The sequence below is a fragment of the Lissotriton helveticus genome, chromosome 8 (genome assembly GCF_964261635.1).
Source record: "Lissotriton helveticus chromosome 8, aLisHel1.1, whole genome shotgun sequence".
Classification (NCBI taxonomy): domain Eukaryota; kingdom Metazoa; phylum Chordata; class Amphibia; order Caudata; family Salamandridae; genus Lissotriton; species Lissotriton helveticus.
The window spans coordinates 1436271489-1436285573 of NC_136069.1; the positions used below are offsets into that span (position 1 = coordinate 1436271489).

The following is a 14085-nucleotide window of genomic DNA, read 5'->3' on the forward strand; positions in this document are numbered from 1 at the left end:
GTGGGGGGAGGGAGCTACGGATCAGTCGAAGAGCCAGGTCTTGAGGTCCTTCATGAAGGTGTGGAGGGTTGGAGAATGTCTGATGTTCACGGGGAGCTCGTTCCAGGTTTGGGCTGCAATGAAGGAGAAGGCTGTTCCACCTGTTCTACATCTGTGGATGCAGGGGACTTCTTCTAGGGCGAGGTCGGCGGAGTGGACGTTCCTCTTGGGTACTTGGAAGGATAGTCTCTCGTTGAGGTATTTGGGGCGGATGTTGTTGACGGATTTGTAGGAGTCGGTGAGGAGTTTGAAGGTGACTCTCTTCTCAACAGGGAGCCAGTGGAGGTCTCGTAGGTATTGGGTCATGTGTTCCTGGCCATGAGTCCTGAAGACAAGTCTGGCGGTGGCATTTTGGATGGTCTGGAGTCTGTGTATGAGAGATCAGTTGATTCCGGTGTATAGGGCATTGCCGTAGTCCAGTCTGCTGGTGATGAGCGTGTGGGTGACGGTCTTTCTGCAGTTGGGGGGATCCATTTGAAGGTCTTGTTGAGGATGCGCAGGTAGTTAAAGCTAATGGAAGCGACGTTATTGACCTGGCGGTTTATGGAGAGGGAAGAGTCGAGGTTGATGCCGAGGTTGCGAGCGTGGTCTGTAGGAGTGGGTGGGATCCCGAGGGCGGAGGGCCACCAGGTGTTGTCCCAGGCGGAGGTGGAGGGTCCGAGGATGAGGACCTCGGTTTTCTCTGAATTGAGCTTAAGGCAGCTGTCGTTCATCCAGGTTGCCCTGTTCTTCATTCCCTCTTGGAAGCAGAGTCTGGTGTCTTCGGGATTCTTCATGAGTGAGAGGATGAGCTGGGTGTCATCTGCGTAAGATACGATGCTGGGCCCATGCTGTCTGACGATGGCAGCGAGGGGGGCCATGTAGATGTTGAAAAGCGTGGGGCTTAGTGGTGAGCCTTGGGGCACTCCGCAGTTGATGTCAGTGGGTTCGGAGAGGAAGGGAGGGAGTCTGATCCTCTGGGTTCTGCCTGAGAGAAAGGATCGGATCCAGTCAAGGGCGGCTCCTTGTATTCCGGCGTCGTGAAGTCTGGCTGCAAGGGTGTGATCGGAGACGGTGTTGAAGGCTGCGTAGAGGTCTAGTAGGATGAGGGCCGCGTGTGTCTTTGGTTGAGTAGCAGGTGGATGTCGTCTGTGGCAGCGAGGAGAGCGGTCTCGGTGCTGTGGATGCTTAGGAATCCGGACTGGGAGGCGTCTAGGATAGAGTTCTCTTCGATGAAAGTGGTCAGCTGAGTGTTCATAAGTCTCCCGGTGATTTTGGCTTCAAAAGGGAGGAGAGAGAAGGGGCGGTAGTTTTTCAGGTTCTTTGGGTCGACCGTGGGCTTCTTGAGAAGGGGTTGAACCTCCGCCCGCTCTCAGTCATCTGGGAAGATGCCGGACTTGGAGGCGTTTATGGTCTGTCCAAGTACGGGTGCGATGGCAGCGGTGGCACTGAGTGGGTTTTATGTATGGTCGTGGAGATGTGTTTGACGGTAGCAAGCTTCCAGGTCGAGATCGTTGGCTGGTCAGCCATGACGGGGGGGGGTGATGTCCCGTGTCGGGTCACTGAAATTGTTGTAGATGTCCTAGATCTTACAGTGGCAGTATGTGCTGAGCTTGTGGCAGAGTTGCTTGAAGGTGTGACATCCGTGGCTTCGCTGGGTTGTTTTGTGAGCTGCTGTATGACACTCGAAAGTTCCTTGGCGTTGGTCGCCTTGGCCTGGATTTTGTCCTTTATGAAGGTCCATTTGGTGTTCCTTATGCACTGGTGGTATTCCTTCAGGGCGCTCCTGTGGTTGTTTCGTGCTTCCATGGTTTTCTGGTTTCACCAGGTTTTCTCTAGGCGTCTGCTCGAGCATCAGGCTTCCTGTAGTTCCATTGTGAACCAGGCGGCCTTTAGTGGGCGTTGCTTGGCGGGGTGCCGGAGGGGTACGAGTGTGTCAGCGCAGCAGGCGATCCAGCAGTGGAGTTCTGTGTCTGCGGAGTTAGTGTTGGTCGCGGCGCGGGGGGGGGCCTTGGGGAAGGGTGGTGTTGAGGAGCTTCTCTGTGATCTTGCTCCAGTTTCTTTGTGGCAGTCGCAGGAAGGTCTTGGGTGCGCTGGTGGTGTTGAAGGTGAAATGGATACAGTGGTGGTCTGTCCAGGGCGGCTGGGTGGTGTGGCTGAACCAGATGTTTGTGCCTCCCATGAAAATAGGGTCCAGAGTGTGTCCAGCTCTGTGCGTGGGAGTGCTGACCAGCTGCTTCAGTCCGAGGTTGGCGAGGCTGTCGAGGAGGGTGATGAAGTGGGGGTCGTTGCGGTTGTTGTGGTGGAAATTCAGATCCCCGAGGAGGATGTAGTCCAAGGAGGTGATTGCGTGGGGTGCAGCGAGCGCGGCGATGGTAGTTGCAAACTGGGTGCAAGGGCCCGGTGGTCTGTAGATGAGGGTGCCGCGTAGCGTGGTCTTGGGGCCGGTCTGGATCAGGAAGTGGAGGTGTTCTGTGTCGGAGTGGGGGTCGCTAATGCTGGATGTGGAGAATCGGAGGGGGTCTTGTGGGCAATGGCGAGTCCTCCTCCTGGGCGGTGGGGTTGGTCTTTTCTCTGGACCTTGTAGCAGTCAGGGATGGCAGTGGTGATGTCGGACCGGAGGTGGCATTGGTCCAGATTTCTGTGAAGAAGGCGACTTCGGGCGAGAGGGTGTCAATCCGTTCCCAGATCTCTACAGCGTGTTGGTACAGAGAGCGCACGTTGAGGAGGACGCCGGTCAGGTTGCTGGTGGTGCGTGCGTCCCCCTGGCCTTCAGTGGTAATGGGGGCATGGTCGATGGTGAAGGATCTGTGGCAGGCTCAGCACGAGAACATTCGCTGGGTGGTGTTCAGTGCGGTTCTTACGCAGCTAGTGTGTCTTCCGGGATTGAGTGTGTTGAGGGTGGTAGAGTCGTAGCGGTGGGACCTGGGAGAGGCAGGGTTTCTGGCGTTGGTCGTGGTCAGGTCGCGGACGGGCACAGACGGGCTTGCCTTAGGCCCGCCCTCTGGGCGCGTCCTCTGCGCGAGGGCAGGGAGGCTCAGCTGGGAGGTGGCAAAACGGGCATGAGTAGAGGGGAGGCGCCGGAACAGCAGTGGCAGGAATAGGGGGAAAGCGCGAGGGGGCGAGCGCAGTTGAGCAGTGAAATCAGTAAAATTAACAAAATTCACAAAAGCGAACGACAGATGCAGGAGGCAAAACGGAACACAAATTAGCCCAAAAATACAATTTAACCACTATCCCAAATACCGGAGGCAGCAGCCTCGAACACCCAGGGCAGGGGGCTCAGCAGGCAGCGACGAAGAGCAGGAGCTGTGGGGAGAGTGCAGGCCTATGACCGAAGTCAAGGTCTTACCCTGTATTGCCCTTGTTTGTGTGAAGGGGATGCTTTTCCTGTTCAGAACTGCTTATCCTCTGGAATATGTGGAGTATGAGGAGAAAGCCTTGTGAACTCCATTTTTTGGCAAATGCATCTTTGTTGTTCTTAGTTTAATGTGTTTCTTGTACTAGAGCTATATAAATAGTCTGACAATCTTAATATACTAGCTCCAGATCTGTTTTTGTTTCCCCCATGTTGTGGTGAAATGTGTAAATCTTTGTACACCTGTACCGTTGCGAGATTCAGGGTACAATGTGATTGCTTCTTCACATGTATGCTGCTGTTTTAGTTGTGACTACTTTCTCACTGTTATATTGATTATGGTGGTTTTTTCACTACGGTTCTAACGTTTTCATCTTATTTACAGTGCCTTCCGTTGTTTCTGAGTTTGTTCTGATCCCTTCTTGTGATAGTAAAAGTCTTTAGCTCATGAACATATGTTGAGATTTTGTTCCATTGTTACGGCATGCAGTCAGGCCAGGCACAGCTTATCATCTCTGTGAGCTTCTCTGATCTCTTAGGATGGATTATTTTTGTAAGTGGTCTGGTCACTATGCTTACAGTTTGCTTAAGTGAAAAATACACTGTGCCAGTTCAGTAGGGAGTCATTATATGGCTTTTACACTGTCCATTAGTGCTCAGTTCTCCTGGTGATAGTTGTTTGGTGAGTATTTCTCAGTGTCCTGTATTGGTGCAGCATTGCTCTATGTATGACTGTGTAGGAATTGTAAAATTAAGTCGGAGTACTCAACCTCTGTTCAAAGTTGCAGATTACTGTTTTTAGTACAGCGGGGACGGCACTCACCTTGATGTGGCCCCCTCCAGTGGTCTCAGAGAGCACAGGTCATCGCTCGTCTTGTGCCTCGTGCCTTCTTTGAAATAATGTGGAGTAAGTTGCTGCTCTCCCTCTGTCCCCCCTTCCGGTCCTTGCAGATTTGCAGCTTTAAATTTTGCCTTAACCAGCGCCGCTGAGATTCCAGTTTTCTCTTCTGTGTTTTTCAAAGGCTGATGGCTGAGATTGCAGGGTAGCTTGAAAGGATTTTGGCTCCAACCTCTGGAGCTAACATGCGTGGTGACTGTTTAGGTCTCGCCTAGGGAGCGCTTGCGCTGTCTCTTCAAGACATGCTGTATTCAGGATATGTACATAAAGCTCTGTATACTTCCCGCCCATCTTTTTAATTGGCTCCTGTCCCTGTATTTTCTAAATGGTGGCTTTCATTTGTCATTAGGCTTTGTTGGCCCTCCTTAGTACCACTGTGTCTCTTTTTGTAACCTCTTATGAGGACACCTATTACATGTGTTGTTACACCCTAGGTTTTAACTACAACCTCAAGGCACTATATTCTTAAAGGCCTTCAGACAGGACACTCACTTGGTCCTAAACAAGGTCGGCAGTAATTACTTTACTTGCTAGCACATCTCACATTTATATTAGACCTTCTATAAATTTCCTTTCATCAGCTCCCCATAGAGTTCAACCTAATCCGGAATTAATGTAATCATTTTTTGTCACATTTCAAAGCTACTAATTGTATATATTGAATGTACTGTGGTATTGTCTTGCATGCAATGCATTGTGGGTAGGGTGGATTTACCATATCTTCAAAGTTTATGATGCTCACTAGGGACCTCTAGGCGCAGCTTGCTGTACTGCACCTACACATGTCACATTTACTTTAGACCTTCTGTACATTTCCCTTCATCAGCTCCACATAGAGTATAACCTAATCAGAATTAATATAATAATTGTTTTGTCACATTTCAAAGCTATTAATTGTATATATGGGCATAGCTATGTGAATGTACTTGTCGTACTGTCTTGCATACAATGCATTATGGGAGTACCATTAGTGACCAAAAGTTTGATGCTCACTAGGGACCTCTAAGGACAGCTTGCGTTACATCTCACATTTATATTAGACCTTCTAAAATGTTCCTTCATCAGCTTCACATAGAGTAAAACTTAATCGGAATTAATATAACAATTGTTTTGTCACATTTCAAAGCTACTAATTGTATATATGGACAAAGCTATTTGAATGTACTCATGGTACTGTCCCGCATGCAATGCATTATGTGAGTGCCATATGTGACCAAAAGTTTATGATGCTCACTAGGGACCTCTAGAAGCAGCTTGCGGTCCTGGCAGTGCTGGTGCCTTGCTCACTAGGAGTACCTTGCGGTACTGCACATACCACATCTCACATTTCTATTAGACCTTATATAAATTTCGCTTCATCAGCTTCACATAAAGAACAACCTAACCCGGAATTAATATAATTATTTTGTCACATTTCAACGCTACTAATTGTATATATGGACATAGCTATTTGAATGAACTTGTGCTACTGTCTTGCATGCAATGCATTATGGGTAGGGTGGATTTACCATATCAGTTTATGATGCTCACTAGGGACCTCTAGGAGCAGTTTGTGGTGTTGCACCTAGACAACTAGTGCTGGTGCCTTGCCCACTAGGAACCTCTAGGAACAGGTTGCGGTACTGCACCTAGACATGCAGTACTGGTGCCTTGCTCACTAGAGAGCTCTAGGAGCAGCTTGCGGTACTGCACTGAAACATACTATTCTGCTTCCTGCCTCACTATGCAATCATTTGCAATGCACTAGGTCTCGCTTTATTGAAAGTATGAGCTATTGGCGTTGCACTATTATTTGCTACGCAAACTATCAGCAATGCGAGATCTATTGCATTGCAAATGCTTGTTTTGTTCCTGGCACCCTGCATCTCTCCCCATTGATCTATAATTTTAATGCATTTTAGCACTACATTGGCCACACTAACACAAGCTTAGAGCACACTTATGATAATTTCACTCCTAATTATTCAAATGGAACCAGTTTGAAATAATGAACAACAACCCTTTTTTAATAAAAAAAATATGGTTAAATATTTAATAGCTTACAATATTAACTTTTTATTATTTTATGATATATGGACAGTTATTAACATTTAATTTAAAAACTATTTATTAATGTAAATTAATTAATAAAGTAATCCTAACTCTTAATTATTTCATTTATCTTTTATTAAAGTATTATCCCTAGCCCTTAATTAGATTAAATTGCATTAACTTACATTGAGTTAAATGCATATGCCTTCCACGAGCCTTTAATCAGAATCAAATGAATGTTTCTAAAATAATTGACCCATTTTAATGTAATTAATTACATTTCGCACTATATTTCACTAAGTACATATATCGAGATAAACTATTTAGAATAAGTAATTCTAACTTTTCCTTATTTTGATTCCTGACCCGTATGAACAAGATTATCTTAAAAGTAACTAAATTATATTGAATGAAAAAAATCCCTAACTTTTAAACTTTCTTTCAAAGTTAAGTATCTTATCTTGAGTTTCCTTACCTAACAATAAAAATAACAAGCAGTCTAGGCACTGGCTACATTAACATAGTGACTGATCGAGGTTGTGCCCTCAATTTAGTAACAAAATCCCTTCATTTATTCTAGATGGTTTTGACAGAAGCAGGTGAGAATTCAACTGTTGAAAAATGAAACCAGAATCTTATTTTTTTCAAATACAGTAATTCTTTTCTCCCTTTTTCCCATTTTTTTTGTTGCCAGCAATTCAATACAGTAGCAAAGACCGACACCGGAGAGTATTACTGTGAAGCTTATAACAGAGTTGGCCGTTCTAAGAAATGTTTAGCAAAGAAAATGCAAGTTGGTAAGTTTGTCGCAAAATTAATGTGATCCTGTATTTTTTTAAAAAGCGTGTAACAGCAATGACGGCACACACATTTAATTAAAATAAAATATAGATTTGTGCACTGAATCTTTCTACATCGCACTCCGTGGAAGAAATTGGTTCTGAAACCAAGACTCTGCCAAATTGAACCGCCTTAAGAATATTGTTTTTCACGTTTGCTTAAAGTGTTCCCATCACAGCTTTACTTTATCAAAGCTGGCTCAACAGATGAGCACTGTGACTGATTTTAAATTATTCACCCCCGAATACACCCCTCCTACCAATCCTGGCACGTTGACTTCCAACCAATGGAAGATGTGTTTATGAAGCCCTTGAAGCATGTGCCCCTACTGTATAGAACATGGAATATTTATCTCACGCAATCAGTAGTCAAATTATAAAATGCGTTGTATGTGTCAGTGTTTACATGATGCTTGCTTCTTACTGATGAGCATTCACCGCTGCTTAAAAGTGGTTATCTGCAAGACACAAGTTTCATTCCTGGCAAGGCCGACAAAGCCTTCCATCTTTCTAAGGTTTGTAAATGCAAGTCCTTTAATTGGTGATAGTAACACCCATAATTTTGCAAACAGTAGAAGTTCAGTTCAAAACAATCTGTAACAAATAAGTTAGTATTTTATTGTTTTATTTTTACGGGATTGCCAAATTTTAAAATACCCATCTTAATTGAAAAGATCTGACAGCCCATGGGATGTATTATTTTAAATAAATTCTTATGAAGCAATTGGGTGTTCCTTACCTTTTTATATTGATGAAAATTACCACTGATTGCACATTGGAACTGAAATTTTGTGTAAGATGCAGAAAAATCGATAATATTTCAAACTTCAAGAATAAATACAAGGGCCCATCATCTAACCCCTCCTCCACACGTTTCCTGCCGCAGCTGAGCTCTGGGCAAAGGTAGGGGTTGAGGAGGTAGAAAAGGTGAATGGTATCATAAACATCAGCTATGACATTCTTACATTTGAAAAGAACATCACTGATTTGCCACAACAAGGTTCAAACAACTCTCCAAAGACTCAAGAATATGATCTCCATCGCCCTCTGCCAGGCTAAATGTGTATTCCTCAAGGATGGAATCCAGTTCCTTGGGTTTGTTTTCTTCAAGCAAGTGCATCAGCATTGACCTCAAGAAAGCAGGGACATCCAGTGTGTCCCAGATCTTCATAATGCTCAGGAAGTGTGCAAACTGTTGCAGGTGTATCACTCTGAACTTGGTGCCACTGATTAAACAACTCCACAAGCTCACCAAAATCCAGGCAACGTAGAACTGGTCAAATGAACATCAATGACCATTTCCAGAGTATTAAAGTCCTATTACTTCAGGCTGCTTCCATGAACTACATAAAAGAAAGCAGAACTAGTGAGCGAAGCTAGCACAGTTGGCACTGGCGCTGTCCTCCTGGGCACCAGTTACCTTTGCCAGCAAAGCCCTCATGGACACAGAGGTGAGATATTAATGACTCAAGTGAGAGACTTTTGCAATAAAGTAGAGCTGCAGTTATTTTCACTTTATGTATTTCAACATATTGATATGACCAGGAGCTCAGCGTGATTACTGTTCACCAGCCACTAACAAATCTGTTCATGGTCACATCTCTGCCCCCCTCTTAAGATCGAAAAATGAGCACTCTAACTCCATAAATATTGATTCAATATGATTTACTGGTGGGGCATTGACAGCCCTGATGATTACCTGTCTAAAAACCCAGCGGATCATACTGTAAGGTTAAGCAGCAATCCCACAGCAGACAGAAGCATTGGAACTTGAAAGTTTAATCAGCGTGCCCTAGCACAATGTCCTTAAAGGAAATTGCAGCACATACCAGAGAGATGAGTGCCTGTAACAAGCAAGCCTGACAGTAAAATAGATCAAAACATTACTGATGTGCTTGAGAATCGCCGACATCGCAGCCAACTCATGTTTAAGCCCTGTTGAGGGTGTGCCACAAACTGAGCACTATAGATGATGGGATGATACTACATGGCTGCAAAATGGTAATCCTTTACATACTTCTTGACAGTGTTGTGAAGCTCACCCACCAAAGCCATCACATGATGACCAAAATTAATGGGTAAGAGTAAAGTTCTTGTTCCCATAGATGGTCAATGTGGTGAAATGAACTGTCAAAGAATGTCCTTTATGCCAAACTGCTAGAGAAGGTGACCACCCTAGAAAAAGCCATTTCAGGCTATTAAATTCCTTCAGACCTTACAACAGATAATGGGGTGCTCTTTCAGGATAGTGAGTTCCAGTTATACCTTGAAGACTAGGAATCTTCCACTGCAAAGCGAACTCCAGCTGTCCCAATACAAATGGGGAAGTGAAAAGGTTCAGGAAGACTCTTAACAAAGCAAAAAGGGTCAGCATGGCAAAAAAGGAAAAATAAAATTATGATAACCCAATGTTATTATATTTTTCCATGCTGAGGCAGTTTTGTGAGGCGGTCCTGGGCTGTACAGAAGGGGGAGAAGCAGTGGCACCCTCCTAAGAGCTCATGAATGTTCTCCACCCAGGCTGCATGGATGTATGACGTTACAACGCATACTTTTACCACGCATGCCTTTACAACGTGGTATTTACAACGAATACCTTTACAACGCATAGTGATTTGGGGTGCTGGATAGTGAATAGTTTAATTTACTATTCCAACTCCAGTCCCCGTGGATAGCAGGGAAGGTGTTGGATAGTAAATTAAATCTATTCCCTATCCTAGAGCGCCCCCCAGCGCAATGCGTTGTAATGGTTTGCGTTGTAAAAGTTGCGTCGTAAAGGCACTGCGTGGTAAAAGTTGCGTTGTAAAGGATGTTTCCCAGGCTGCATTACAGCCCGGGTGGAGAACATGCCCAGGCTCCCATTCCCCATCTGAGCGCCGAATCATGGTGCTCAAATCAATCAAAACGCTGCATTGCAGCGTTTTGATTGGCTTAGGGGAGCTTGTGTGCTTCCTGTTACAACAGAAGCCAGGAATAGGACAGAGAGGACAAAAAAGAGGCTGCAGCCGGTGGGTAAGTGATCTTTAAAAAAAAATTGTTTAACCCCACTCCTCCTTCTCCTCCTTCCCCCCGTATCCCCCCGCCCCAAAACTGGTTCGCAGGAACAGCTACGACTACTAAGAGTTGTATTAAAGCAGAAACAAAGACATTCAGTGGACCAAACACAACTTCTTGTGGAGCTACTGCAGCACCGTCCTGCATGATGCAGTACTCCACCACAAGTTTGTCCGACCAGTCAAAGACATACCAACAGTTCTTCACTGGACACTAGAGGTACGTGACACTCTGGCAACCGAAAAAAGATGGGTAAAGAACAATCGGCAACAAAGGACCCATCAGCGGTCGCTATAGTAAAATTAAGGAGTCATCTTAAAATGTAAAACTGATACCTTTGACCTGGAAAATAAGATAGATGAAATGGAGCAAGTGATGATTCACATGCCTAAGCTCATTGCTGCCTACTAGATAATAACTAAAAGAGCAGAAATACTTAGACATCCACAGAAGGGTACCTTTATCTCATGCAGGCAGAACTTCTATAGGCACTGTGACAGGTCATGAAGAATGTTAGCATGGCTCCGTAAGAGGAAGGTCCCTAGATAACCTCTGAGGCATAAAGATAATACTGGTACACTGCACAGTCATTGATTAACCGCATCAACGCAGTGCAGATTTCCGCGGTGCGCTGAAGATTTCAAAAATCCGCGGTTCATGACGAGCTCAGCTCGTCATGAGTGTACCAGAGGTGTACCTCATGACGAGCTGAGCTCGTCATGAGCGTCAAAGGGGTTAATAATATTTTTGAACAATACTTGGTGTGAAGGCATTGTATGCACCAAATGGACCCACGGACCTGGAAGTGCTTCAAACGTTTTTGGCAAAGTTGATTCTACCAGGGCTTACCCAAGAGCAGCAGAAATCAGGAGATAAACCTCTAACAAAAGAGAAATTGCTGCCCTCATTTAATGAAATGATGGAGAAAACCCCAAGAATTGACAGAAACTGAAATATATCCAGCATACTCTGGGGCACTGGTTGAAAAATTATGGGAGCTGTGTATGGATTCTCTGGAAAAAGACTGCCTGCCTAAATTAATGTGGGAGTTGTTACATGGAATGGTTCCAAATGCTGAAAAGTTTCCCTGCCAGTGTACCTCCTACTGTCTCCGCTCTAAGATAATGATAGATACAAAAGTATTAAGTGTTGCAATTGGAAAAACGCTGCTCACAGTTATCACTAGTCTGATCTACCCTGACCAGTCTGTATTTATACTGAACCAGAACACTATACATAAGGAGGATGCTATGTGATAGCCTCACTTGTTATTGAAAAAGTATTCAACATGGGTGGCTGGTATATTGTTCTGGACATAAACAGATATAATTTGGGCCATACTTGCTAAGTTGGATTTGTTTATTGTATACTCAACTCAAGGTGCGGGACAAAACTGGCAAAGTGGTATCGGAAAAATAGGAAATGGGGCGTGCTACCACTACCAATGTCTATTATTACCAATACCATTCACTCTGTTCATAGAGCCTGTGGCTAGTGTACTTTGATCCCACATGTTACACTGAGGAATATGGACTGCTGAATCAACACAGGTCATGTCAATGTGCGCCTAACGCAATGACGCATGTCTCATTACGTCAGTGAATATGTACATTTAAATATGGGGAGAGTGATTGAGATCTTACAAAAATCGAAATCATTTTGGTCCAAGCTACCACTCTCAATACCGTAAAGGGTGATTATGATAAAGATGGCGGTGTTACCTCACTGTCTCGTTTCTTTGATACTAAAAAGTTCTTGTGAGAGCTAGATGTGTTACTGGCCCATTGATTTGGGTAGGTGGTCACCTGAGGGTCTGTCTGGAAATGTTGAAACTGTTGTATGAGAGTGACTGATTTACCACATCTAGAGTGCAACTATATGGCATCCCTGATGCAACACCTCTATGAGCTGCTAAATGATGCACACTAAAGTATACAACACAAATTGTTGGTTGGAACGCTTACATTAATCTGAACCACTGGTAATTACTTGGCCCTCATCCTAGTCCATCATTATTTTGCACATCATGCCACATCAGTTTTGACCCAGCCATATGCAAATCAGTCTTGACCCTCCAATGGGAAAAGACCAGCCCTAACTGCCCGATCAGGTCTTGCCTGAACCAGAACACAAGCAACCAAGGACCTGTTTCACACTAGTTAGGGCTCATTAGCCAGGCATAGCTTGGTTCCTGGAACACAGTGTGCATGAGAACCACGTCTGGGCATACCCTTCCCACAGAGGGCGACATACTAAAGTATACAGAAAAATGATGGATGGAATGTTTGACTTAATCTCAGTCACTGTTGATTTTTTGGGCCATATGCCACCTCAGTTTGGACCCAGCACCACCATATTCAAGTCAGTCTTGACCCTGCTTTTTGTAAGCTTAAATGATACACACTACAGAGAATTTGACTTGCTGCACGACTGCCACAGTCACATTGAAATATAAGTTTCTGGCCCCACTCGAGGCAAGAGGGGGCTTTTCTCACCTGGTTAGCCTGATGTCACATATTTATATACATCAACTAACTTTGTCTTGCGTGAGATGCCCTGCTCGTAAGCGGCACTTCTATGGAGCCTAAAGTTGCCCACGGTGTATGTGGAGGTGGAAGCAGCTGGCTGAGTGGAGAAGGGCTGTGCCCTGATGCGATGCAGCTACTGTGAGCACAGCCTGAGCACGTTCGGTGAAGCGAAAACAGATCAGGTGCTTCAGCCTGACCACTTCTGTTGTTGTCATCCAGGTTCTCAAGGGCACATTGGTGCTGGAAGTAGGAGAGCTGGGGTTGCTGCACCTCTTCCAAAAATACCCTTTCTAGATTTTAGAAGTTGAATGAGTAAAGATAGCTTTAATTTTTGTTTTGATCTTATCAAGAGCTGTGGTTAGATGTCAAGCTATGTCTTCCGACTAACTGCTTGCTTATTCTTTTAACATGAAGATGATATTTAATTTCTGACTGTAAAGTTAGAAGATTTTGTAAATTGAACTATCTGTCGAGCTGGCTGGGGTACACTTAGTGTGAACACATATCAAATTTTCTAAACATCAGCAGTTAGAAAACCACAATTAAGCAAATTTTTTAATTCTGAGGAAAACAAAGATTTTATTATGATCAAAACAAATCAAGACACTTACTTAGTAATGTGCAAATTGTAAAGACTTGCTGAAACCAGAATTGCACACATTTGAGCGCTATATTGCTTTATCAGTAAAACTGTATGACACTGTGAAATGTTTTGCCCATTTCAATGGAAAATGTGTTGTCTGTAAATGACATAGTGCTACCATGCCATGCATTAGTAATATATTTGCTACAGTGTACTCCAAAATGCACCACTGACTACATAGCACACCTTTACCACTCTCCTGCTCATTCGGCATAGCTCATTTGCTGTAATTGTTCTTTGTGCAACACTTGGATTTTTCAGAGTACCTTAGACTTCAGTGATGTAACGTTTGACAGCAGCACCCCACTCTGAAAAATGTTCCAATACCACTGCAAGGGCAGTAGGTGAAACATGGCAAGGTTCTCCAAGGAGACTCGGAGTCTGAAACACTGAAAAAGATTGTGGCATTGGTTAAACGTCTGATCCTGCCTTATAAAGTTCTTGTGATCAATAAACCCAAATCTATCCTGGCAATTAGACAGAAATGGGATAGAGAGTGTCACTCAATTTACTGACAGAGTGGAAAAGGATAATAAGTGTTATTGTTACATTTAACTTGGGTATCCAAAGTCATCAAACCAATTTGCTTTCAGAAAGAGAGAATTTAAAGAGACCCCACATGGCATGCATCACACAAGGGGTGAAGGAAGACCTAGAACAGTGGGACACATTCCTGGCAAGGTTCAATGGCACACTCAGGGAAAGTAGCCCTGGGT

General features: G+C 44.4%; 1 protein-coding gene across 2 annotated transcripts in view; it reads left to right on the top strand.

Annotated features, from left to right (window-relative positions):
- The window catches only part of JAM2 (junctional adhesion molecule 2), a 314246-nt gene that overhangs the window by 276421 nt on the left and 23740 nt on the right, over window positions 1–14085 (top strand). For both annotated transcript variants that reach the window (XM_078658366.1, XM_078658365.1), the window contains exon 6: window positions 7000–7102. In XM_078658366.1, the coding sequence (XP_078514492.1) occupies window positions 7000–7102 (103 nt within the window). The remainder of the gene's footprint in view (window positions 1–6999; window positions 7103–14085) is intronic.